The following is a 24,771-nucleotide window of genomic DNA, read 5'->3' on the forward strand; positions in this document are numbered from 1 at the left end:
CATCTTTGTGAGGTCCAGACCAGCCGGAAATGATGTTGCTAGGACACAGTTATAAACATAGAGTAACTGCGAGTTGCCGACTTGGCAACCGAACGGACCCCCCATCTGCATTAAATATGTAGACATCGCCTTAGATAAAAGGAACCAAGAGGGAGGCAGGTATAAGAAAGGTAGGAGGTACGGAGCATACTTGTATTGGAGGCAGTTACAGCACACGTTCACTAGATTGGTGTCTGGGATGAGAGGGTTGTCCCATGATGGGAAACTGAATTCATTGGGTTTATGTTCTCTGGAATGGCAAAGAACGAGATGTGACCTCACTGAAACGTTCAAGATTTTGAAGAGGCGCGACAGGATTGTTGACCTTTAGTCACCAGAGATGCGTAGGTTAGGTGGATTGGCCATGGTAAATGGCGTTACAGGGATAGTGCAGAGGCTAGGCCTGGATAAAGATGCTCTTTGGGAGAATTGATGCAGATTCAGTGGGCCGAATGGCCTCCTGCTGCATTGCAGGGATTCCATGATTGGGATCCTTGGCTGGGGAAGATATTACAGGGAGGTTGGGGGCACACTTTCAGCAAAGGAAGTGGATCATTTAGGATGGAGATGAGAAATTACTTCAAAGGGTTCTGCTCTTCAGAGTTCTGTACCCAGAGAGTTGTAGATGACCCATTGTTGAATCTATTTGAAGCAGAGATGGACTGATTTTTGTTATCTCGGAATCAAGGAATATGGGGATTGGGTGGAAAAATGGAGTGAAACCATTTTGATCATGACGAGTGGAGTAGACTTGATAGGCCACATGGTATGCTCCTTCTCCTATTTTTTAAAATTCCGCTGTTCTTAATGATGCAACAGCAGAGGGAAAATAAGTGAAAGAAGAGGAGAGGCCACTAAAATGGCGCAGACACTGAGGCAAAGAGCTGCCAAAGCTTAGCCAGTAAAGCAGTGTTTCAGTTTGGCAGTATGTGATGAACAGGGCAGCAGAAGCTGCAATCTGAGTGACTGCAACCCTTAGGCTAGAACTCAGGGTCAGTGTTAAAAGAAAACACATCTCATTGTCTCTAGTTTATCAATTGAATTTGCTGCTTGAAACTTCCTATTTCTCTGCTCTTGTACTTATTGCATCTGCTTGAACCAGCTCCCTACCCTTAGCTCTTGCAAGTTTATTTTTCAACACAGTTAAATCTTTTGGCTTGTAACTGTGGAAACCAAAGAGCAGCTGAATTATGCAGTTTCTGTATAATTTACAGAAGCGACACTGCTCAGTTTCAGTTAAAAAGCAGCCTGCCCCTTCCCTTTATCCTATTCTAAGGGAACCTTCTCTATGTCTCCCGGCAACTGCAGCATCTGGCCAGCCAGTGAATCAGACTCTAAACTTTCCAGTTAAGAATGTTTCATGATATTGACAGACAGAATTGTTACCAGGAATTCTTTTGCACTCTTAAACCATTTCTTGTAGTGGGATTGGTAATAATCTCTTGTGTTCATAGCCACGTTTTCCGTTTTGTTTCCAGCTGCTGTAAGGGTTTGAGTTCAGATAGTTTAGTAGATTGCAAGGCACAGTCTCTTCTATATTTCTCTTGTGACTGTGGTGTCTTAACTGTACATGGGCTTAGTAGCTCCAACCTCTACATAAAAACTCAGACATGTACAAACATGCAAAGTGGTAGCAGAAATATGCCATTTGGCCACTTGAGAGCCTGCTCTGACATTCAGTAAGATCATGGCTGATCTGTTTGTGTTTTGAGTTCTATATTCCCATCTACCCTGATAACCTTTGATTTCCTTACTGAACAACAGTCTGCCTAACTCTGCCTTAAAAATATTCAGTGACCCCCTTCCATTGCCTTCTGAAGCAGAGTTCCAAGGTCTCACAGCCCTCTGAGAAAAGAATTCTCCTCATCTCTGTCCTCTTAAGAGCAACCCCTAATTTTAAAAGTGTCCCCTTGTTCTGGAGTCACCCACAAGAGGAAACATCCTTTCCACATCAAACTTATCAAGACCATTCAAAATCTTGTACACTTCAATCAAGTCACCCCTCACTCTCATAAACTCCAGTTGAAACAAGCCCAGCCTGTCTAAACTATCTTTATAAGACAACCCACTCATTCCAGGTATCAATCTAGTGAACCGCCTCCGAGATATTTACCTCCTTCCTTAAATAAGGAGACCAAAACTGCATATAGTATTCAAGATGTGGGCTTATTAATACCCTGTATAACTGAAACATACAATCCTTCCTTTTATGTTAAATTCCTCTCATAATAAGGATAACATTCCATTAGCCTTCTTGATTACATGCTGTATCTGCATACTAATCTTGTGACTAATACACTGGAACACCTAGATCCCTCTGTAACTTGGATTTGTGCAATTGCTCTTTGTTTAAGTAACACTCTGCTTTTTTAATTCCTCCTGTCAAAGTAAACAACTTCACATTTTCTTGCATTATACTTCAGATTTTTGTCCTCTCGCTCAGCCTATTTGTATCTATCTGCAAACTCCTTGTGTCTCTTCGCAAGGTACTCTCTTACCTTTGTGTCATCTGCAAATTTAGCTACCATGCCTTCTCCTTATTAACCTTTAAGTTATTCTCTACTGTTCTTATTACTCTAACCAATCATCCGACCTGCCGATGACATTTGTGCAGCTACATGCTTTTCCCTTAAGTTTGATGGTTTCCTTAACTTCTTTAGTTAACCACAGATGGTGGGTCATCCCTTTAGAATTTTTTCTTTTCATAGAATATACCTATTCTGAGTATTCTGGAATATCCCCTAGCCCAGTCATGGGCAGTCTAGACTAGTGAGTGGCCCTCCTTCATATCAGTAGGCCGTAAGATTGAAATGTCTTGTGGGCCACACTCAGAACTCTGATAGAGCATGTTGCCCACCACTGCCCCAGTTACTTCAGTTAGCTCAGCTTTCATGTCCAGATAGTTGCTCTTATTTGAGTCTAAAATACTAATCTTAGACCCACTCCCTTTCATTCCTGTTGTAAAATTCAATCATATTGTGGTTGCTGCTTTCTATGGGTACCTTTACCTTGAGACCATTAATAAATCCTGTCATATTACACAATATCATGTCTAATATAACCTGCTCTCTCATTGGTTCCAGGAAGTGCTACTCTAAGAAACTATCTTGAAAGCTTTCTATGAACTCCTCATCCAGGCTGCAACTGCCAATCTGACTTTTCTAGTTTATATGTCACCCGTGATTATTGCTGTCCTTTTATTGCAAGCATCTGATTTTTATATTGTATACTTTATATGGTTACTGATGGGGGCCTGTAGACCATCCCTACTAATGACTTCTTACCCTATTCCTCATCTACACTCAAATCGATTTTACATTCTGACCTCCTAAACTAAGGTAATCTCTAATTATTGCACAAATGCCATCCTTTATTACCATTGCTACCTCTCTGTCTTTACCAAGCTTCCTAGTTTGCTTGAATATATACCCTTAAATATTTAGAATCCAAACCTTGTCATCCTGCAGTGATGTTTCTCAATGGCTATCAGCTCATATTTATTTATTTCAATGTGTGCTATCAATTCATTTGTTATGAATAAGAACATAAAAACGAGGAGTAGGGGAAGGTGATTTAGCCCCTCAAACTTGCTGCGTCATTCAATACAATCATAGCTGATCTTGTCTTGGCCTTGACTCCACTTTTCTGCTCGTTCTCCATTATCCTTCAACCTATTACTAATTAAAAATCTGAATATCGCCCAATTTAGTCCATGTCCAGGCATCACCATTACACTCTAGAGGTAGAGTCAACATAGGGCAGCATGGTAGCACAGTGATTAGCACTGCTGCTTCACAGCACCAGGGACCCAGGTTCGATTCCTGGCTTGGGTCACTGTGTGGAGTTTGCATGTTCTCCCCATGTCCACGTGGGTTTCCTCCAGGTGCTCTGGTTTCCTTCCACATTCTGAAAGATGTGCTGGTTAGGTGCATTGATCTGAACAGGCGCCAGACTGTGGCGACTAGAGGAATTTCACAGCAATTTCATTGCAGTGTTAATGTAAGCCTTACTTGTGACTAATAAATAAACTTTAGTGAATTCCACAGATTCACCACCCTTTGCAAGAAGTCATTTCTCCTCACCTCTGTTTTAAATCTGCTACTCATCTAAAACGATGGCCTCTTTCCGTGCTGTAAAACTCTATGACTGCATGACCTTATCAAATGCCTTCTGGAAGTCCAGATATATTAGATCTGCAGGATTCCCATTATCCACTTTGCTTGTTATATCTTTGAAGAGCTCGAGCAACAGGTTGACTGTAATGGATTGCATTTTGACTTTCCAAATTTCTGTTGTTACTTCATTAATAATAGATTCTAACAATGTCTCAACAACAGATGCTAAGCTAACTAGTCTATAGTTTCCTGCTTTCTGCCTCACTCTCTTTTTGTATAAGGATGTTAGATTAGCATTCTTCCAATCCACTAGAAGCTTTCCCACATCTAGGAAATTTTGGAATATTATAACCAGTGGACCCAGTATCTCCAGTGCCACTTCCCTTAACACCCAAGGATGAAGGCCATCACAGCCTGGAGACTTGCCTGCCTTTAGTCCCAAAAGTTTGCTCAGCACTTATTCCCTATTGATGACAATTGTTCAAAGTTCTTCTCTTTCTATGACTTCTACATTACCTGTTACTATTGGGATGGTACTGGTGTCCTCTGCGGTGAAAACTGAGGAAAAATACTGATTTAGTGTCTCTACCATTTCTGTGTTCCCCACTATTAACTCCCCAATCTTATCAAGATTCAAAATTCACTTTAGCTACTCTCTTCCCTTTTATATACTTACAGAAAATTTTGCTTTTTTTGTATACTTGTGTTAATTTTCTTTCATAATTTATCTTTTCTCTTTTAATAATTCTTTTAATAACCCTTTGTCGATCTTTAAAAGTTGCCCAATTTTCCAGCCCACCTGAGGGTTGGAGTATCTGGGAGCAGGAAAAAGCTTGCTTGAAATTGACACAAACATGCACATGCACGCACTCAAACATGCACGTGCATGCACACACGCAAATGCGCACGCTGCACGCACAAACTCGAGCATGCACACAGACTTGCACACACACATATACAATCTCACACAAGCACACACACAAACTCATACACTGATGGCGAGGCTGGGAGAATCCTAAAGTGGGTTATTGCTGCTGCTAAACGTGCTAGTCCCCTCCCCCACAATTTTCCAACCTTGCATACCCCATCATGATCTGTGCCTCTGTGCCTGGGGAGTGGGGGGAATCAGAAAATTGCCCACATTATCTTTAATTTCAACTTCCAGTTTCCTCCTTCCCAACCATTTTTATTCCCATTTGTTTCCCCTCTCCTAGTTCCGTACTGCTCATGTACATCAAATTCACTGTATTTCCCATCTCATCCACCAGATATAACGACCCCTTGAGGAGTTTTAGGTTTTTAAAATGCAACCTTTGTTTTCCTTCATAGGGGAATTAACAGTTTATCACAAATTCATCAAGTTGAAATTCTAACTATTTTTCTTTCAAGTGTACGCACAATGGAACACGGAAAAAAGATGATCTCCAAAAATGGCTGTACAACAGTTAAAGATTAGTTTTATGCACTGAACATTTTAATGTTTTTAAATATGGAAGAGATTGCAGTCAAAGTCGCTGTACGGATTCGACCTCTGCTTCCAAAAGAAATCCTCCATAACCATCAAGTTTGTGTTCGAGTTGTTCCCAACGCTCAGCAAGTTGTAATTGGGAAAGATCGTGCTTTTACATTTGATTTTGTATTTGGACAAAAATCATCCCAAGGAGATGTGTATTCTGCCTGTGTAAAGCCATTAGTGATATCAGCAATTGAAGGTTATAATGCCACTGTCTTTGCTTATGGACAAACAGGATCGGGAAAAACATATACAATTGGTGGAGGACATGTAGGTAAGGCTTTTTTTAAAGGCCTTTTTTAAGGTTTTCTTAATCTCCTCTGCTTTGAAACTGTTACTGTACATTGATTTTAAATCACATTCATGTGAAATAGCTATAACTATTGAGACAATACATTAATACAACACCACTTTGATGTTAACGCTCCCTTGAGTGAGAATGATCATTGCAATAACAGTGTAATATGTCTGAATGCCAAATATGCCAAGTTTCCAACATTTTCTGTGCAGCCTTTACCAGTCATCTATCATGAGATCCCCTTAGGGGCTGGGAGAGTCACCATGAACTGCTCTGTATACAAATGGAATAGGTTTACCCTATCTCCACTGGTATACAGATCTAGAATTAGGAGGTATAGCCTAAAATTACAGCCAGGGCTTTCAGGAATTAATAAAATAAAAACAAAATACTGTGGATGTTGGAATCTGAAGCAAAACAGAAAATGCTGGAAAATCTCAGCAGCTCTGGCAGTATCTATGGAGTGGGTATGCCGGCGTTGGACTGGTGTAAACACAGTAAAAAGTCTGACAACACCAGGTTTTAGTCCAACCTATTTATTTGATAATTGCTTGCGAGTATATTATCAAATAAATAGGTTGGACTACAACCTGGTGTTGTCAGACTTTTTACAGTATCTATGGAGACAGACTTGAACCAACGTTTCAAGTTTGGATTACTCTTCATCAAGAATGAAATCAGGAAATAGAATGAAGGGGAAATTGTTTTTTTTCCTAATATATTGGAGTTTTTTGGGGGAAAATATCAAACAAGTTGGAAAGAAGGGACACTGTTAATGTGTATTTGGATTCTCAAAAAAAAAACAAGGTGCTCCATCAAAGGATAATGCACAAAATAAGAACTTATGGTGTGGGGGTGATATATTAGCATGGATAGAGGTTTGGTTAACTAATTGGAATGAGAGAGTAGAGATAAATGGGTAATTTTGAGATTGGCAAGCTTAACTTGTGAAGTGACACAGAGATAAGTGCCAGGGCTTCAACTATTTATATTCTATGTCAAGCATAGGATGAAGGGATCAAATATATGTTAACTAAAATTGACGGTGACAGCAGGATAGATAGGAAAAGCATTATCAAGAGCCTACTAAAGGATATAGATAGGTTAAGTGCGTGAGCAAAAAATTGGCAGATGAAGTGGGAAAATGTGAATTTTTCAATTTTTGGCAGGAAGAATGAAAAGGCAAGATACTACTTAAATGGAGAGAGGATACAGAATTTAGTGCTACAGAGGGACATGGATGTCCTGGTACATGAATCACAAAATGTTAATATACAGGTACAGAAAGTGATTAGGAAGGCAAATGGAATGTTGATATTGATGAATGATGAATGTTGATGAATATACAGGTAGGGAAATTTTATTGCAGCTATACAGGACTTGGTGAGACCTCAGGAATGATTCTCCAGCCCCATGTGCTTATGCATAGGTTGCGGGGGGGAGGGCCAGACATTCATGGGAGAGGGGCCACATTATGTTCAATGCCAGGGAGAATCCCCTTTAGGAATTTTCCCACTCCCATGTCCTCATTTAAAATGGGGCAGGACTCTCCAATCTTGTTTATATACCTGCCCCACTCCCAGCGAGAATGGAGAATTTGGCACTCAACCAAACTCCATTCACTGCAGCAACACTAGAGAATCCCAACAAGGATGAGGTTCGAGGTTTTCGGTTCTGGTTTGAAACCAGATTTTCCTTCCTCCAGGGATTCTTTAACCATTGGAGGCAGTGGGAACCCAGTGCCAATCACTACTGGTTTCTAAAAATGGAAACCAATCGTGATGTCCTGGCACCAATTCACTAGCTGCTTCTGTCAAGACACTAGGATAAAGTCTATCTGGATCTGGGAATCAATTATCCCACAACCCACCCACTTAACCTATCTACATCGATACCCTAGTGATTTAATTTCCTGACTTACAGCTATTTCTGGGATGTTACTTGTGTCCACTATAGTGAAGACTTCAGTTGGTTTGGGTCTTGGACCCACAGTGTTGACATTATCCAGCACCATGTTCTAACTGGACCTACGTGGCATCCACCATTCCAGCTAATCTGGAACCAAATTTAACAGTGATGTTCATAACTTGAGTCCTGATTTTGATTCTTTGATGGAAAATTTTTGAAAACCTCAAGTCTTCAAAAGTATTACCAGTTAATACAATACAAACTACAAAAGTAAATGGGGTAAAATTATTAAGAGTTCGATCATGGTATCTGATTTTGATTGAATCCAATGATAGTTTTGTAATTGGCATTTGCAGGGATTATGGTTTAGAAAATTTCAGACACACAAGTTATGATTTTCCAGTGTGGCAAATCACAAGCTGCACACACACAATTTCCCATGATGTCCAGCTGCAAACATCATGGAATCCTTTCTATAATTTATATTTTTGTAACAGTGACTTCAAGGTAAATGTCCATTTGTTCCATGAATGTATTGCATCAACCTGTTAGCCCTCACCCATATAGCCCTAGATTTTCTAAATTTATTTATTAGTGTCACAATTAGACTTGCATTAACACTAATGAAGTTATTATGAAAATCCCCTAGTTGCCACACTTTGGCACCTGTTCCGGTACGTTGAGGGAGAATTTAGCATGGCCAGTATACCTAACCTGAACATCTTTCAGACTGTGGGAGGAAACTGGAACACCTGGAGTAAACCCTTGCAGACACTGGGATAACATACAGAGTGACCCAAGATGGGAATTGAACCTGGGTCCCTGGCATTGTGAAGCAGCAGTGCCAACTGTTGTGCCACTATGCTGTCCTCACCTACATAAACTCTAGTTGCTGCACTATAAAAGCTTTGTATAGTTCAGAGAAACAGATTTGGACAGGAAATGCGGTTTGCTGATTAATTAGATTTATTATCCTAGAAATACAAAAGATTTATAAGAATATTTTTATGATCTAAAGCTTCATTTTCTGATGAGTTGAAAGGCATCATTCCACGTGCCATTCACGAGATCTTCCGAAGTATCAATGAACATCGCAATATAGACTTTCATGTGAAAGTATCCTACATTGAAGTGTATAAAGAAGAACTGAGGGACCTTTTGGAGTTACAGAGCACCAGCAAAGACATTCATATCAGAGAAGATGAAAAAGGAAACACAGGTAATCCTGTCACTTGGTTAAAATAAACCTAATAAATTGAGTCATTTTATCAATGTACTTCTTTCTCGTTTTATTTATAAATTATTTTCCCTCACTCACTGCTTGCACAATAAGTATTCTAAGTTGATTTCATAATGTTTAAGATTCATTTGAGGTTGCTTGTTTAATATTAAGTTTGTTGCTTCTTTAACAGATATGTCACTTTTATACTAATTTATTTCCTGAGTTAGTGATTTTTATCTTTTTATGTTGGCCCATCAGTGTTCATTGTGATCTAATTGGGGCTAGTTGGCCTCTATGGTTAATGCAATACTGCACATCTATCTCTGTGTTTGCCCCTTCTACTTGCATATGATTTAAACTGTGATTTCTATTCAGCAGCTGCCACTTTCTAAGCAAGCAGGACTTTTAGACCCTGTATTGTGCATAGATTTTGTGCACTAGTCCTTCATTTTGATGAGGATTTGGAAGAAGAAATGGAACGATTAATCAAAATAACTTGTAATGTGGAGACTCGTTCAGTTGGTAAATCAGTATGCCTGATTCCTGTGATTTGCTGCACATAGTTGGAAAATCAAGAGCACAGCTAGTCAGATAAACTTACTTCCATGTTAATATACTTTGTGTTCTTGATGCTAAGGATAAAATCTTGTAAGTTTCAGTTATGATGCTATGAGTAAATATTGGATTAAAAAATGATTTAAACAATCATAATTACAAAATTGTTGAATCAAAAACGCAACTTCTAAGTTTGCAAACGATGCCAAATTTGGGGATGGGTGGGGCATTGAGGGGGACTGCAACATATTACAAGAGGACCTGAATACTTTTGTAGAATGGGCCAATAATTGGCAAATAAAGTTCACCACAGATAAATGTGAGTTAGTACATTTTAGTAGGAAGAGGCCATATTACATGGAAGGCGCAGTTCTGTGTGGGTTAGAAGAATAAAGGCCTGTGCAAATACACCAATCATTCAAAGTTATACCACAGGTTAGCAAGGCCATAACAAAAACAATTCAGGCCTTGGGTTTTCTAGGAAGACAGAATTAAAATATGGGGACATTATGCTAAACTTGTTTTGAGCCTTGGTTAAAATAAGCATACTGGTCACTATATTATAAAAATGTTATAGAAACACTGGAGAGGGTGTAGAGAAAATTTACGTAGGTGATGATAAAAATGCATGGGTATACTTATCAGGGAAGCATTACCGGGCTAGATCTCTTCCCTTTTGGGGGAAAAAAAGACTAGGAGGTGAACAAATTGGAGCTTCAAAATTATAAAAGGTTCTGATAGATTCAATACAGAGAGATTATCTCCCCTTGTGGAAAGAACATAACTCGAGGCCATCAATATAAGATGGTCACCAAGAAATGCAACAGTGAATTCAAAATAAATTTATCTAAAGGGTAAGAATGTGGAACTCTATATCACAGAGAATAGTTTAAGTGACTAGTATAAAAGCATTTAACGGGTAACTAGATAAGCATATCATAGAATCCCTACAGTGCAGAAACAGGCCATTCAGCCTATCAAGCCTGCACCGACAACAATCACACCCAGGCCCTATCCCCATAAACCCACATATTTACCCTGCTAAACACCCTCTAACACAAAGGGGCAATTTAACATGGCCAATAAACCTAACCTAACACCCATCTTTGGACCATATAAGGGAGAAGGAACTAAATAATTATGGTAGATTTTGATGAAAAAAGGTGGGAGAGGCTCAAGTCAAGATAAACACTGGCATGGAATGATTGGGCCTGTTTTTGTGCTGTAAACATCCTATGATGTTCTTATTTGATGCAAAGCAGAAATTAAACTCGGGAGCTTCTTGTTAAATGCTTTGCCATCAAGTGCATTAACTCAATGGTCCACTGGGTGGCTCCGTATAAACTGCAGCAGTTCAAGGAAGCAGCTCACCACCACTTTCTCAAGGACAACTGAAGATGGGCAGTAAATGCTGCCATAGCCACTAAACCCACATCCCATGAAAGAAAAAAGTATAAAGTAATATTCAGCTAATTGTACCATCCTTCTCATCACATTGTACTATTTATCAAAAGATTAGTTAACATAACAAAAATCTCTTTTCCTTGTTTGTTTTAGTGATTGTTGGGGCCAAGGAGTGTGAAATTGAGACACCAGATGAAATGTTGAGTCTCTTGGAAGCTGGCAATGCGGCCCGTCACACAGGTACCACACAGATGAATGAGCATTCCAGCCGATCACATGCCATTTTCACAATGTACCTCAATCAAAAGCAACCTAAAAATGGACAGCCATCAAATGCTGATGAGGAGCACATTATAAAAGAATCAGAGAGGTCATTTCAACTGATTTCTTCCAAATTTTGCTTTGTTGATCTAGCTGGCTCAGAAAGGGTTACCAAAACAGGGAACACAGGTGAACGATTTAAGGAATCCATTCAAATAAACAGTGGTCTCCTGGCACTTGGGAATGTGATCAGTGCTCTTGGAGACCCAAAGAGAAAAAGTATACACATCCCCTACAGGGATACCAAGATAACTCGTTTGTTGAAGGATTCTCTTGGAGGGAATGCAAAAACTGTAATGATTGCATGCATTAGCCCTTCATCATCGAATTTTGATGAATCACTCAACACTCTGAAATATGCCAATAGAGCCAGGGACATAAGAAACAAACCAATTGTAAATTATGACCCAGACTGGGATCGGATAGATGAAATGGAATTACAAATCAAAACACTTCGGGAGGCACTGCAGAATCAACAATCAAGCCTACTGACCCGTGCCAGTCAGGTTTCACAAGAATCATTGTGTCAGGACAAAAAACGAATTCATTCTCTGGAAGAGCAGGTCGCCCATCTACAAATGGAAAGCTATCACTATAAACACTGCATAGATGAAGCCTTACACTTCTTCTTGGAATTTAGAGATGCAAACAGTTTGAAGGAAGGCCAGTGGCAAAAGATGAAGGAATGGTTCAACATGGTAGAGGAACTACAAAATGAATTGCCTGACCTGTTTGGCACTGAGAATGGATTTGGAGGTGGAGGACAAGATTCCCATCACATTACAATATTTCAATTGAAAAGGGAGTTGAAGAAATGCCAGGTACAATGCAACATACTTAATGGTTATTAAAAAGTATCCCATAATGAAGGCTGAAGTCTTATAATTGTTACAGTGCGATAACCAGGCCAAAACAGATGGTACTTGCTCCACAGTGCTAAGAAAAATTAGGGAGGATATTTTCAAGCATGGAAATTATTTTAAGCAAGTCACATGATACTAGATAGATGCTAGTAGATTGCCTAGACCAATATGGCTCAAATAAGGTGACTAAATTGGCAACTTCACACACATTGATCTAACTTCAACCCTGTGTAAATAGTGGACTAATCAGACTAAAATTGAGTATTGGTTGTAACATAACCTAGTAAACAATAGTCAACGTAAATTCAGAATGAGAATGTCCTGCCTGAGTAACTTCCTTGGTCTCTTGAGGAGGCAACATTCCCAATGGATTTTGGCAAACCTTATAATATGTTGTACCTAGGGCTCCAAAGTCAAATTTGACAAAGTTCTGAATGAAAGGTCAAGCTTAAAGCGTGCATTTTCAGGGAAATTATTGACACAGATACAACATTTGCTGAAGTTCATATATTATTGAGATACATAAGAGACATTCATAAATTCAAGGTTGTGTAGAAAAGGTTGAAGTTGAGGCCTACTGTCAGAAATATAGCCATGAGGAAAGAATGTGCCTTTCAAGGGGAATTCAAGAGGTGATTTCATAGAAGTAAATGATAGTTGATGGTATGGAGAAAATAAATTGTGAGAAGAGGGCAAGAAAATCACAAGATCAGATAGCAGAAGTCAAACTCAAAACTGATGTCAGGAAGTTGGTCTTCACCGTCTTATGATTTATGTAGAGTGATCACTTTAAACAAGAATATGAATTCCCACTGGTCAGAATTACATAATAAGATTTCAAGTATTATTACTTTTACTGTAACAAACCAACTAAAAACAACATTGACTAATTGTTACCTATAAAGGAACTAGTACTCTAAACTATAGAAAAGTTAACTCTAAATGCTTTAAAGCAACATATATTTCAAACTGCATGCAGAGACATTATAACATAATCCCCACAGAATTAAGATCTTTATATAAAATAGTCTACAGCTATTTCTAGCTTCCAGTAGGTTCAGGTCTCCCTGTTTCACTGAGTTGTAACATTGATTTTACATTGAAAGGCACTGCTTAACTCTTTGGAGAATTTAAAAACCAATTAGCAGCGGGTAAGGCCCACTCCAGTGATTTTGCCTCCCGGGTTGCCAAGGCAAATCTTTCAGAGTCTTTAGATTGCCATAGGATGCATCCCTTCAACAGGGATGTCAACTATGATTAAATGTATCAAAGTTTCATCACATGCTCCCGCCACTTGTCCGCCAACACATCCATCATTCCTGTAACACACAGCCTTCTACACCAAATGGAAAGCAAAAAGACTCATTACCCACTGAGTGATGCTTCACTGTCAGCCAAACAGTCCCCTGCCCCATATTTTTATTTCGGTAAAGGAAAATATTCAAAGAAAACTTTCAAATAACAATATTTCTCTATTCCTGAAGACTCCAGCCCAATCCTGGAGGATTGGCAAACTTACTTTTCAACGAGAAGCTTTACTTCCTCATGAACTTTCCTTAGCTAGTACTTGGCAAACAACTCACAGCCCCCTTCTCTCTGACCACATCTGCTGTTCCTTTTGCCTCTCTTGTGAGACCTCCCTCACTCTCCCTTTCTGGCCAAAAAAAATCTCAAGAGACAGAATGTATGTCCACAGTTAGTCCAACTGCTCTTGCCTTTGTTCTCAGGTGTAAAATGCAACATGTACATTTCAGTTGTCCTGGGACCATCCCTGCCCCCATGATAATTAAACCATACTGGCTTCTTGTCTTGCAGAAATCGCAGCAGATCATGTGACTCTTTTCATTCCTCCACTGTGCATTGAATTAAAGAGACAGTCCCAAAACATAATCATTTTATAAAACCCTGTATTTATAAGAACAGTGATAAACATTAGTAATGCTTAATTACTGGAGCTTAAAACCTTGAAATGGTATAATAGCAAATTGGTTGCTGTACTAAAGGGTTGGGTCAACAACGCAATGCAGGAATATCTGAAGTACACACATTTGTAGGCATTATAAATCAAAGTTATTTTTTCAAAGTCTTTTCAACTGGTAGGAAAAAAAAATTTTAATTGTCTTCCTCAGGGGCTAGCTGATGCAAAATTTAAATTGGTATTTTCAAGCTTGAGTGTGCAACCGAATGCATAATTTGCTGCTCATGAATTTCAAAATGGCTGATGGTCACAGGTTGATATCTAGCGCATAAAAGATGCTGTTCCCGTCCTGTTCTACAGGAACACCCAGCAACAGATTCTGTCAAACAACAGCTGAACAACTCTACAATGCCTACAACCACTGTGCCCACTTTTTATCCCCATGGCTGCATGCTACATTTCTCACAGTTTGTTCTCACAAGTTACATTATTCACCATCATTTACTCTTTTACTGTGCTGTAACTTCTTACCTGACTGCTTTCCCCTTCCACGGTCATTCCCTGCCCCAGGACACCTGATGTCTCCTGTAGCCAAATTCCCTAATGGCTTTTAGTAATGACTGAAAAGTGAACTCTTGGGAGGAATACAAGATGGTGGCCAGTATCCTTTAACTGTATCCAGCAAGGAGACAAAATAGGGTAAAATATTACTGATGAATAAATGTAAGGATATAGGGGAGAATTTAACTCCTGGCATATATTGGCTAGAAAGCATAAGTAATTTAATAGGCAGTCCCTTCCTTCTATTCCCTAAAAGGCTATCCCTGTGCAGTACATTTGCTGGAGTAAGTCAGCCAGCTTTTGAATACCAAGTTGGCTGCAAATCAGAAGGCCAATGGTTGGAAGAACCTAGGTAGCATAAAATGTTGGTAGAACTTGGATGAACTGTTACAAAACAAATGTAATGGCGGTAAAAAGAAACTAAGGTTCTGTCTCAATGATTATATAGCAGCTTCTGAACGCAACTTGAAGAGAAAAAGAAAGAAACAAGCTAGCAAAAAAACCCCCAAAAACACATAGAACAAGATGAAGATAGTGGTTATGATCTGCAGTTGTTGAACTCAATATTGAATCCAGAAGGTTGAGTGCTGAGACGAAAGGTGAGGTGATGCTCCTTGAGCTTGTGTTGAATTTCATTAGAATACTGTAGCAGGCCATGGACAGGAAGTTTTTTTCCCTCATAAAAGCAAAATATTGCACATGTTGCAAGTCTGAAATAAAAGCTAAAGATGTTGGAAATACTCAGTAGGTCATTCTAAGCTGATCTTTCGTCAGAACAGAGCTTTTTAAATTTATTTTCCCAATGATCTTAAATCTGCCCCCTGGATCTCGATCCTTCCACTGATGGGGACATTTTCTTTCTATCTATTTTGTTCAGTCCCCTCATGATTTTGAATACCTCTATCAAATGTCTTCCCAAACATATCCTTTCCAAGGAGAACCGCCACAGCTGCTCAACATGGATATATGAAAGGGAAATCATGTTTGATAAAGTTATTGGAGTTTTTGAGCACATAACTAGCTGCATTGATAAGGGTGAACTGGGGATGTGATGTATTTGGATGTTTAGAAAGCTATTAATAAACTCCCACATAAGAGGTTAGAGTGCAAAGTGGAATTGGGAGTAATATATTTGCACAGATTAAGAATTGGTTAGCAGACAGGAAACAGTAGGAATAAACTGGTCTTTTTTGAACAGACAGGCAGTGACAACTGCAGGGATCAGTGCTTGGGGCTCCAGCTATTCAAAATATATATTAATGGTTTAGATGAGGGAATCAAATGAAATATTTCCAAGTTTGATGATGACACAAAACTTGGTGAGATTTTGAATGGTAGAGCATGTTAGGCTTCAAGGCGATTTAGAAAGGTTAAGAGAGTGGGCAAATACATGGCAGATGCAGTCTAAGGTGGATAATTCTGAAGTTATCCTCTTCAGTTGAAAAAACAGAATGGGAATGTATTAGATAAACAGTGATAGATTGGGAAATGTTGATTTAAGTAGCAACCTTGGTGACCTTTGTATACCAATCTCTGAAAGCAAGCATGCAGGTGCAATAAGCAGTTAGGAAGGCAAATGGTATTCTGGCCTTTATTGCAGGAGGATTTGAATATAGGAGCAAGGATATCTTGCTGTGCAGTGCCTTGGTGAGACCACACCTGGAGTATTGTGTGCTGTTTTGGTCTCCTTGCCTAAGATAGGATATACTTGCCATAGAGGGAATGCACTGAAGGTTCACCAGACTGATTCCTGGGATGGCAGGATTGTTGTATGAGGAGAGATTGGGTTGACTAGGCCTGTATTCACTGGAGTTTAAAAGAATGAGAAGGGATCTCACTGAAATGTACAGAAATCTGACAATGCTGGACAGACTGGATGTAAGGATGATGTTTATATGGCTTGGGGACCTAAACAAGGGGTCACAGTCTTAAGATATGGGATTGACCATTTAGAACTGAGATGAGGAGAAACTTCTTCACTCAGGAGGGTGGTGAACCTATGGAGTCCTCTAACACAGAAGGCTGCGGAGGCCTAGTCACTAAATATTTTTAAGAAGGAAATAGATTGATTTCTAGACTTTAAATGTCTCAAGGGGCATGGGGAGAGCACAGAAGTATGGTGTTGAGGATCAGCGGTGTCATATTGAATGTGGAACTGGCTCAAAGGGCTGAATGACTTACTGTTGCTCCTACTTTCTATGTTCCAATCTATCCATTAAACTTAAGTTCCTCATCTTTGGAGCCACTCTCATGAATCTTTCCTGCACTCCCTCTAATGACTCCATATTGTTCCTGAAGTGTGGTGCCCAGAATTGGAAGGATGTGCCAGTTAAGCTTTAATCACTGTTTTATAAAGGTTCATCATATCTTCCTTGCTGTTGTACCCTATCCCTTTTTTGATGAACCCAAGATCCTATATTCTTAATCTCCCACTATTAAGCTGCCTCTTGGGTACCAGATGCTGACACAGCAGGGGACCTGGATGGCACCAGTAAAATTGCTGTTTGATGTGAACATTAATAATTAATCGCTCAATAATCTTGGTTGACACCCTGCTGCTGATGCATGGGTTGCCAATATCAGACACAGCATGTCCTTGGGAAATGCTGGTGCTTGGTCCTCATCGATGGGGAGCATGAATGATTCTTGTTGGCGAGACCTCTCACCAACAAGGGGGGAAGCTTCCATGTGGAATGTGTTAATGTCATGGTAATCATGACATTAATATTTAAATAGGCTTCATGCCCAGAAACAGGGCCAGGAAGATAGCATTTTGGCCACTTCCTGGCTCGTTACGTTGATCAACTGGCAAAGGTGTGTGTGTGTGTGTGTGTGTGTGTGTGTGTGTGTGTGTGTGTGTGTGTGTGTGTGTGTGTGTGTGTGTGTGTGTGTGTGTGTGTGTGTGTGTGTGTGTGATGGTGTCATGTCAATGGTTAACATGTCAATGTGTGGTGTCAGAATGATAAGATGAAGGGCTCCCATTATATAGTTTAACCAAGTAGTTTTATTAGTGGCCACTTGTTTCCCATCTTTCTCATCTAACTTCCTGTTTGCAATGAAGTAGTACTTTGGGTGGAATTGACCCCTCCCCAACCGGTTGCAGGATTCATGGTGACAGCATGGAAGATATGGTAAGATGAAAATATCAGTTTCCCAATATCAGGAAGATCTTCGTCTCCCAAATTTCACGATGAGTCAACTTTCCCACTGAAAATTGTTGGAGCCCTATTTTGCATTTCATGCACCTGGTTGCATCCGGTGAGGAATTCTTGAGATTTACTGGCCAGTCAACACTGCCATCACCACTTCACAGGACCACAGGAAATGATGTGTGCAAATCATAAGTGAGTGATGATGTGTGTATGCAGTGAGTAAAAAACTAAATTACCCTAGCAGACCAAATGAGATCATTTATCCATTTCCTTTACTGCAGGCTACAACTCCTTTTGGGAGTACATCCCAGGCGGCTGTGTTCAAACAAGGGGTCCTCCTGCTGCCATCACTTAAAGAGTTCATCTTGCCTTTCCTTGATGGCCTTGAGGAGATTCTGCAATGGGGGTGCTGCTGAAGCATGGGGGCAGATTTTACTGCCTCCTCATAGACATTTTCTGCCTTCTAGAGTCCTGGCATGAAGAATGATGGTTGTCTGGGTGCCTTTTAAATATGGTGCCTGGGCATGATGGTGGGGCACTCGACTGCTCGCTCTGCCATGAGACTTGGCAGGAACCTTGCAGCTACATAATTAATGATCAGAGCAGCACATGACACTCCTGCTTCGCTCACTCCAACCTCCTATCCTCACTGCAGAACTTAGTCCCAAAGTGGAAAATTCCAGCCATTTTAATGAGTTATTTACTTCATCTGTCATTTAAGTGATACTTTCCTTGCAACCTCAAAAGTTAAATTAATTTCATAAATAAGTCACTGATTGTCAACTGAAAAATAACGTTGATTAAGTATTTTTGTCACAGTTTGGTCCATACAAAATAGAAAAAAATGTTAATTAATAAGGCTTTTCCACACATGTAAGAGATGGAAATTGTTTTCATAATTTTTTTTGCTTTCATGTAATTTTTCACATCAATTTTCCATTTGCCAAATAATAATTGGTGTCTATTAGCATCACTGTGCATCTTTCATTGTGCTATGGGTGAAATTTGCAGTGAATTATTTTTACTGATTATTTATCTTCCTCAGGATGCCCTGGCCACAGATGAGGAATTATTCAGTCAAAAAGCAGCTGAGCTGAAGGATGCAGTAGAGCAAATACAAGCACTGGAACAAGAAAAGGAAGAGTATTTGTCAGATTTAACAGAATTTCAGGAAAGATGTCACATTCAAGTAAGTTTTATTTTGTTATATGGAAGCACAATTTTGCAAATACTGGAAATCAGGAATAAAATCTTAAACATGAAAACGCTGATCTGGCAGCATTTGTTGAAAAAGAAACCAAATTCACATTTCAGGTTGAAAGATCTTTCTGTTCTGATGAAAGGTCTTTGACTTGAAATGTTAACTTCATTTCCCCTTTCCACAATTACTACCAGACATACTGAGTTTTCTGAGTTTAATGCTGTACTGCTTTATGAAACTATTACATCAATTAATCAATTATTTTCAGCATGCCTAAATAATTTCTACTTTAGGCAAAATAACGGTTGGTGCATTAAACAGTTTGATAAGTCAAAAGTTTGATCGTTGGACCTTAAATCAGAAGGCCAATTGATTTTTACTTTGGCTTCACCTGGAAAACAAGTTAGCCAGCATCTACAAAGTTGTGAGACAACAAACCAAAATTGGACTGGGGAAGGAATGTCCCCTGATTAAGTATGTCAACCACATGTAGATTTGACAGCAATGGTGAATTTATTAAATAGACAAAGTTATTGATTAATAAAACATGTGATTTCCCTTGGCCTTGTGTTCCTTCTCTTTTCAAATACTTTATAACTCTAGCAATAAAACTTTCCCTCAAAGTCTAAATACCAGTTGAATGTGGGCTTTCAACTTTGATTTATCAGTTTAACTCCAAAACTAAAATGTTGAATTCTATCAGCTACCATCTGATTCATTCTACCTCCCCATTTGTGATGGTGTCATTTAACTTCATGCAAGAATTTAATGATGTAAACACACCCTGAACTGGGGAACATAAAAACCAATATGAAGTTCCATTTGTCACGATCTTAGATGATAACATTGGATAAGTCAGATCCCAAAGTGAATTCTGGCTTGATAAATCTAACTTTTATTTTAAGAAACTATGGAGGTAGATTACTGAATAAATTCACAGAAGTCTGCTGATGAACTTTTAACACAAAGAATAAGACATTTATTAAACAGGAAAAATGAATTCTATTACACCAGAGAAATAGTTGAAAGATTGCAATACAAACATACAAAAATGATTCAAATGTTCACTATTCCTTCACCCCAGCTATATCTTTACAGAAGCATACTTTACCAAATATGTCTTATACTCTAATATTCACAGTTAGTATCCAGTTCAAGCAAACAATGGTCAGACACAACATATTCCAAAGTAAGTGATAGGTGCAACCAAAGCAGACTCTATGGATTTCTGAACAACCCACCCAGAAACTTGTCACACTGTGAGTCACTGTGAAACTCTGCCTTATTCACAATGGTTTCTCTGTGTTTGAATAACTCATCTTGGAAATTTCTCCAAATATTGCTCATACTCAGATGGTTTAACCAGGATCTGACTCCAGGATTTCAATCTCGCCTTCTGAAATTCCTTTCCCTTGGATCTCCAAGTACACTTGCACTTTGCCGTCCAAGCACATTTTCAGATCTTTAGCCGTGCCAAGCAAAACACTGCTGCTCCAGATGGTACCTGTGCCTTTACAGCCTGCACCATGAAGTCACCAACCTTCAGTTGTCCTCCTGCATCTTTACAGTTTGCCTTGAGCTACCTTTCCTTCAAATCCACTTCCCACAGTTCTCTCTCTTTACTTTGGAGTGAATATCTCTGCTTCTTTTTCTCAGCAGATAGATTTTTAGATTCTAAAAATGTCAAAAAACACAGGGAGAGGTCTGGAGTGTGATGTTGAGATAGAGGATCAGCCATGATCCAGAGCAGGCTCGAAGAGCTGAATGGCCTATTCTCTTTCCTATTTTCTATGTTTCTGCATAATTTTGTTTAACAGGATTGATTTCTAATTTCTGTCCTTGTCTTCTAGGATCTGTTTCTGTCCCAGTACCTCATTTGGCACTTTCTTCTTGATTTGGAACAACATCACCTGACCCCCAGTTTTGTGCTGTTTCACTTTTTTTTTCTCTGTGGATGTGTGCAAAACTAATTCCTGGCTGAAGAGCATAAAAACTACACATGTGCAGCCCTTTCCCAGTCAGTGCATGTATAAAATCAACAAATTGCATGTGCGACTCTCTTCCAGAGACAGGAACTTGGAAAAAGACTCGGGGAGAGGGGAGGGCAGCAACCTTACCGGCTTGTCAGGCTGGTCGATGAAGAGATGAACTGGTAAGATCACACAAGAGGCAAAACATTGGGTTGATGCCTAGTTTCTTGCCTCTCATGATCTTATCGGCTCTGGATTTCCAGTATAATTAACCTCATATGCAGGAAGGGCACAAGGCTGATTATAATATTTAAATCAATTTAAATACTGATTTAGAAATTATTATCCCAGGATGCAATTGTCTGTACTTAATTGCCTTAAGGGCCTCACAAGCGAAGATCATGTATGGTTTCTATCAATGGAGACTTGACTAGGTTCATAGCTTCTTGAAAGGGGAGTCACAGGCGGACAGAGTGGTGAAGAAGGCATTCGGCATGCTTGGTTTCATTGGTCAGAACATTAAATACAGAAGTTGGGATGTCTTGTTGAAGTTATACAAGACATTGGTAAGGCCACACTTGGAGTGCTGTGTACAGTTCTGGTCACCCTATTTTAGAAAGGATATTATTAAACTAGAAAGAGTGCAGAAAAGGTTCACTAAGATGTTACCAGGAATTGATTGTTTGAGTTATAAGGGGAGGCTGGATAGATTGGGACATTTTTCTCTGGAGTGTAGGAGGCTTAGAGGTGATCTTATATAGGTCTATAAAATAATGAGGGGTATAGATCAGCTAGATAGTCAGTATCTTTTCCCAAGAGAAGGGAATCTAAAACTTGAGGACATAGGTTTAAGGGGAGAGGGGAGAAATATAAAAGAGTCCAGAGGGAATTGAGTGTCTGGAACAAGCTACCAGAGGTAGTAATAGAGACGGATTTAATGTTGTCTTTTAAAAAACATTTTGACAGTTACACAGGTAAGATGGGGATAGAGGGATTTGGGCCAAACGAGGGCAATTGGGACTAGTTTGGGAATGAAACAAAGAGGTGGCATGGAGAAGTTGGGCCGAAGAGCCTTCTTCCATGCTGTAAACCTCTATGATTCTATGACTCCAACAAATCTACTCCCTGCCTATCCATTGAAATGAATATTCCACGTTTTTTAAATGATCTGATGACATTTGGTGCATTAATAGCATCCCATGATTTGATACCCACACAAAACATCAAACAGTGCAGCATGCATATTTCCATTCAAGATTAACATGATTCCTGGTAACGCACACATCCAAAGGCTGAACTGAAGACATCAGACCCCATGCTATAACTGCAATGTGGGTTTTATTTCTGTGCAGGGACATCTTGGTTTCACTAGTTATAGAATCATAAAATCATAAAAACCCTACAGTGCAGAAAGAGGCCATCTGGCCCATCAAGTCTGCACTGACCACAATCCCACCCAGGCCCTACCCCCATATCCCTACACATTTATCTGCTAATCCCTCTAACCTACGCATCTCAGAACACTAAGGGGCAATTTTAACATGGCCAATCAATCAATCAGCACATTTTTGGCTATCTGAGGTTTGAACACATCCTACAATAATGTGCTGCATTTTTTACGAAGGGCACTGGGATGCCTATTCCAGACATTATCAGTTGATAATTTCACTCCATTTTCATCCATCCGATCATTGTCATGAACATACAAAAAAACTCTTGCAGGTAATTCAATGCTTAGCATGGTTTTATGTTTGAAAATTTACTATGGGCTTTAATTGTGTTCTGTGGGTCATGCAGGCGAATACCGTTGTGAATCGTGGCCAGGATTCTCTCAAAAGAATTCTGAGTTCTCAACGTGTGGGAAAACAGGAATAATTCTCGCCGTTTTTTTAGTCTATTTATCAGTGATTCTCTGACATTCTGTGCATCACAGAGTGGCCTAGCATAATTCTCTCAGAAAGCTAGTGAGCAGATGCTGTTCCCACCTGAAAGGCCAGCAGCATAGCACTAAGCAGGCCAATGTGCATGCACCGAACTGTCAGCACGGAGATTAACACGTGCAGTGACCCTCCAGGTCATTGGCCAGCCCTGCGTTCGCCCGCCGTTGGCCTTCTGACCTCCTCCATCCCATGTTTACTGGCTTTCCAGACAGACCTCTGTTGGTCAGCCCCAATTGCCCTTGCTCCCTCCATCGCCCAGTGATCGCAATAGCAGAGTGCGTCTCCTTCCCTCTCTGGCTCTGGCCCCTTGGCACTGTCTGGTGGGAAGTGCCAAGGTGCCTGTGGGCAGTGCCAGTTTGCCCTTTGCCAGTCTGGCACTGCCCAAGGGGCACCCTCCCTTTGTCCCCGACCTCCTGGGGAAGACTCAATGGCCTCTCTTCCCTCCAACGGGGTTTACAGCTGTTCCCTGATAGTGGGGAACAGTTGTAAAACCCGCTGGAGGGAGCCACTCCTTGTAGGGGGGGAAGGGCAGTGGTGAGTAGAGATGCTAGCAGGCCCAGAGAATTCTGTCCTAGGCCTGCTAATCACATGGCAATGTCACTTTCCACGACATTTCCACATGATAATCAGCTCCGCATCAATTTCCTACTTAAGTAGTGCAGCAGGCTGGGAGAATTGTCCTCTTTGTCTTTTTGTGTCCTGTTTTCATTAGAACTGGTTTTGAAATCTTTTCACTCTAGAACTTGACTGCTGGGCATATCAAAGTTCATGTGAATACTTATGTTCTTTTCTCTGTCTGATGATGAATTGCTTGATCTAGTAATTTTGGCATTGAGGTCTTTTGGTAGTCCTTGAGAGATCTTAGTATTCTGCCACAACAGTAGAATGTTTCATTCCATATAACAGCCACACCAACTAGTTGTTTGCCTGAAATATTTGGTGATAATGTACTCATCCCAATGCTATTTGAAAGATCAATTCAATGCATGCTTCTCCAAGTCAGGCCACTGACTGACTCCTGTTCCAACGGTATTTTTGGCCTTGGGCATCTTCTTCAGATTCTTTCTTCTTCCATTTTCATACCAGTTTTTTGCTGCAGTAATAGTTATTTGACAAATTTTAGCTTGAAAGCAGCTTCATACTTCATTCAAACACAGAAAATACTGGAAAATCTCAGTCAAGACACGTTGGCTGTATTCTCTCCAGCAGAAGCTGTCAGATCCACTGAGAATTTCCAGCATTTTCTGTTTTTGTTTCAGATTTCAGCATCCGCAGTATTTTGTTTTTATCATACTTCATTCATTTTGCCGGAGGACCCATTTCTGTTCGTCACTCAGCGTGACGTGTGGTCTGCTCTATCTGGCATGTTTTACACTCCTGTGCATCTTCTTCTCAGCACAGCCCTTTATTGCTTGCTTGATCCCCAGGCACCAAATTACATACAAGGTAAATGTAGCTAAAAAAGATTCATACAGTAAGTATATTTGTCTTGTAGATTTATATCCACAATCCACAGTACTTCAACCTAATAACTATGTCAGTCACGCAGATTTTCCAATTCATATTTGCCACTCGTCATAACCGTAATTTTTTCCTGAAATGATCATCTGTCTAGCATTGTATTTCCAAGTTAAGCATTGAGAAGCGTATTGGGACAGGTAAATCCTAAGAAAGATAACAAATGCTAAGTAATTGTACAATGTAATGGACATTATAACTACATAATTGTAATTATACAATGCAACATTTATAACGGACTTAGCTGGTGGAATAAAAACAGAAAATGTTGGA

The 24,771-nt window shown here is 39.8% G+C and overlaps 1 protein-coding gene across 2 annotated transcripts in view; it reads left to right on the forward strand.

The window, feature by feature from the left end:
• Positions 1-44: 44 nt before the first annotated feature.
• LOC145343053 (kinesin-like protein KIF27) overlaps positions 45-24,771 on the forward strand; it is a 66,167-nt gene continuing 41,440 nt past the window's right edge. Inside the window, exons 1-5 of one of the 2 annotated variants that reach the window (XM_080188846.1) lie at positions 45-177; positions 5,544-5,941; positions 8,892-9,092; positions 11,208-12,196; positions 18,915-19,058. In XM_080188846.1, coding sequence (XP_080044972.1) covers positions 5,632-5,941; positions 8,892-9,092; positions 11,208-12,196; positions 18,915-19,058 — 1,644 coding nt within the window. In that variant the 5' untranslated portion in view covers positions 45-177; positions 5,544-5,631. The remainder of the gene's footprint in view (positions 178-5,543; positions 5,942-8,891; positions 9,093-11,207; positions 12,197-18,914; positions 19,059-24,771) is intronic. The other variant, XM_080188845.1, reaches the window with a different exon arrangement.

The sequence above is a fragment of the Carcharhinus amblyrhynchos genome, chromosome 5 (genome assembly GCF_965287045.1).
Source record: "Carcharhinus amblyrhynchos chromosome 5, sCarAmb.v2.hapA, whole genome shotgun sequence".
In the NCBI taxonomy this organism is placed as follows: Eukaryota; Metazoa; Chordata; class Chondrichthyes; order Carcharhiniformes; family Carcharhinidae; genus Carcharhinus; species Carcharhinus amblyrhynchos.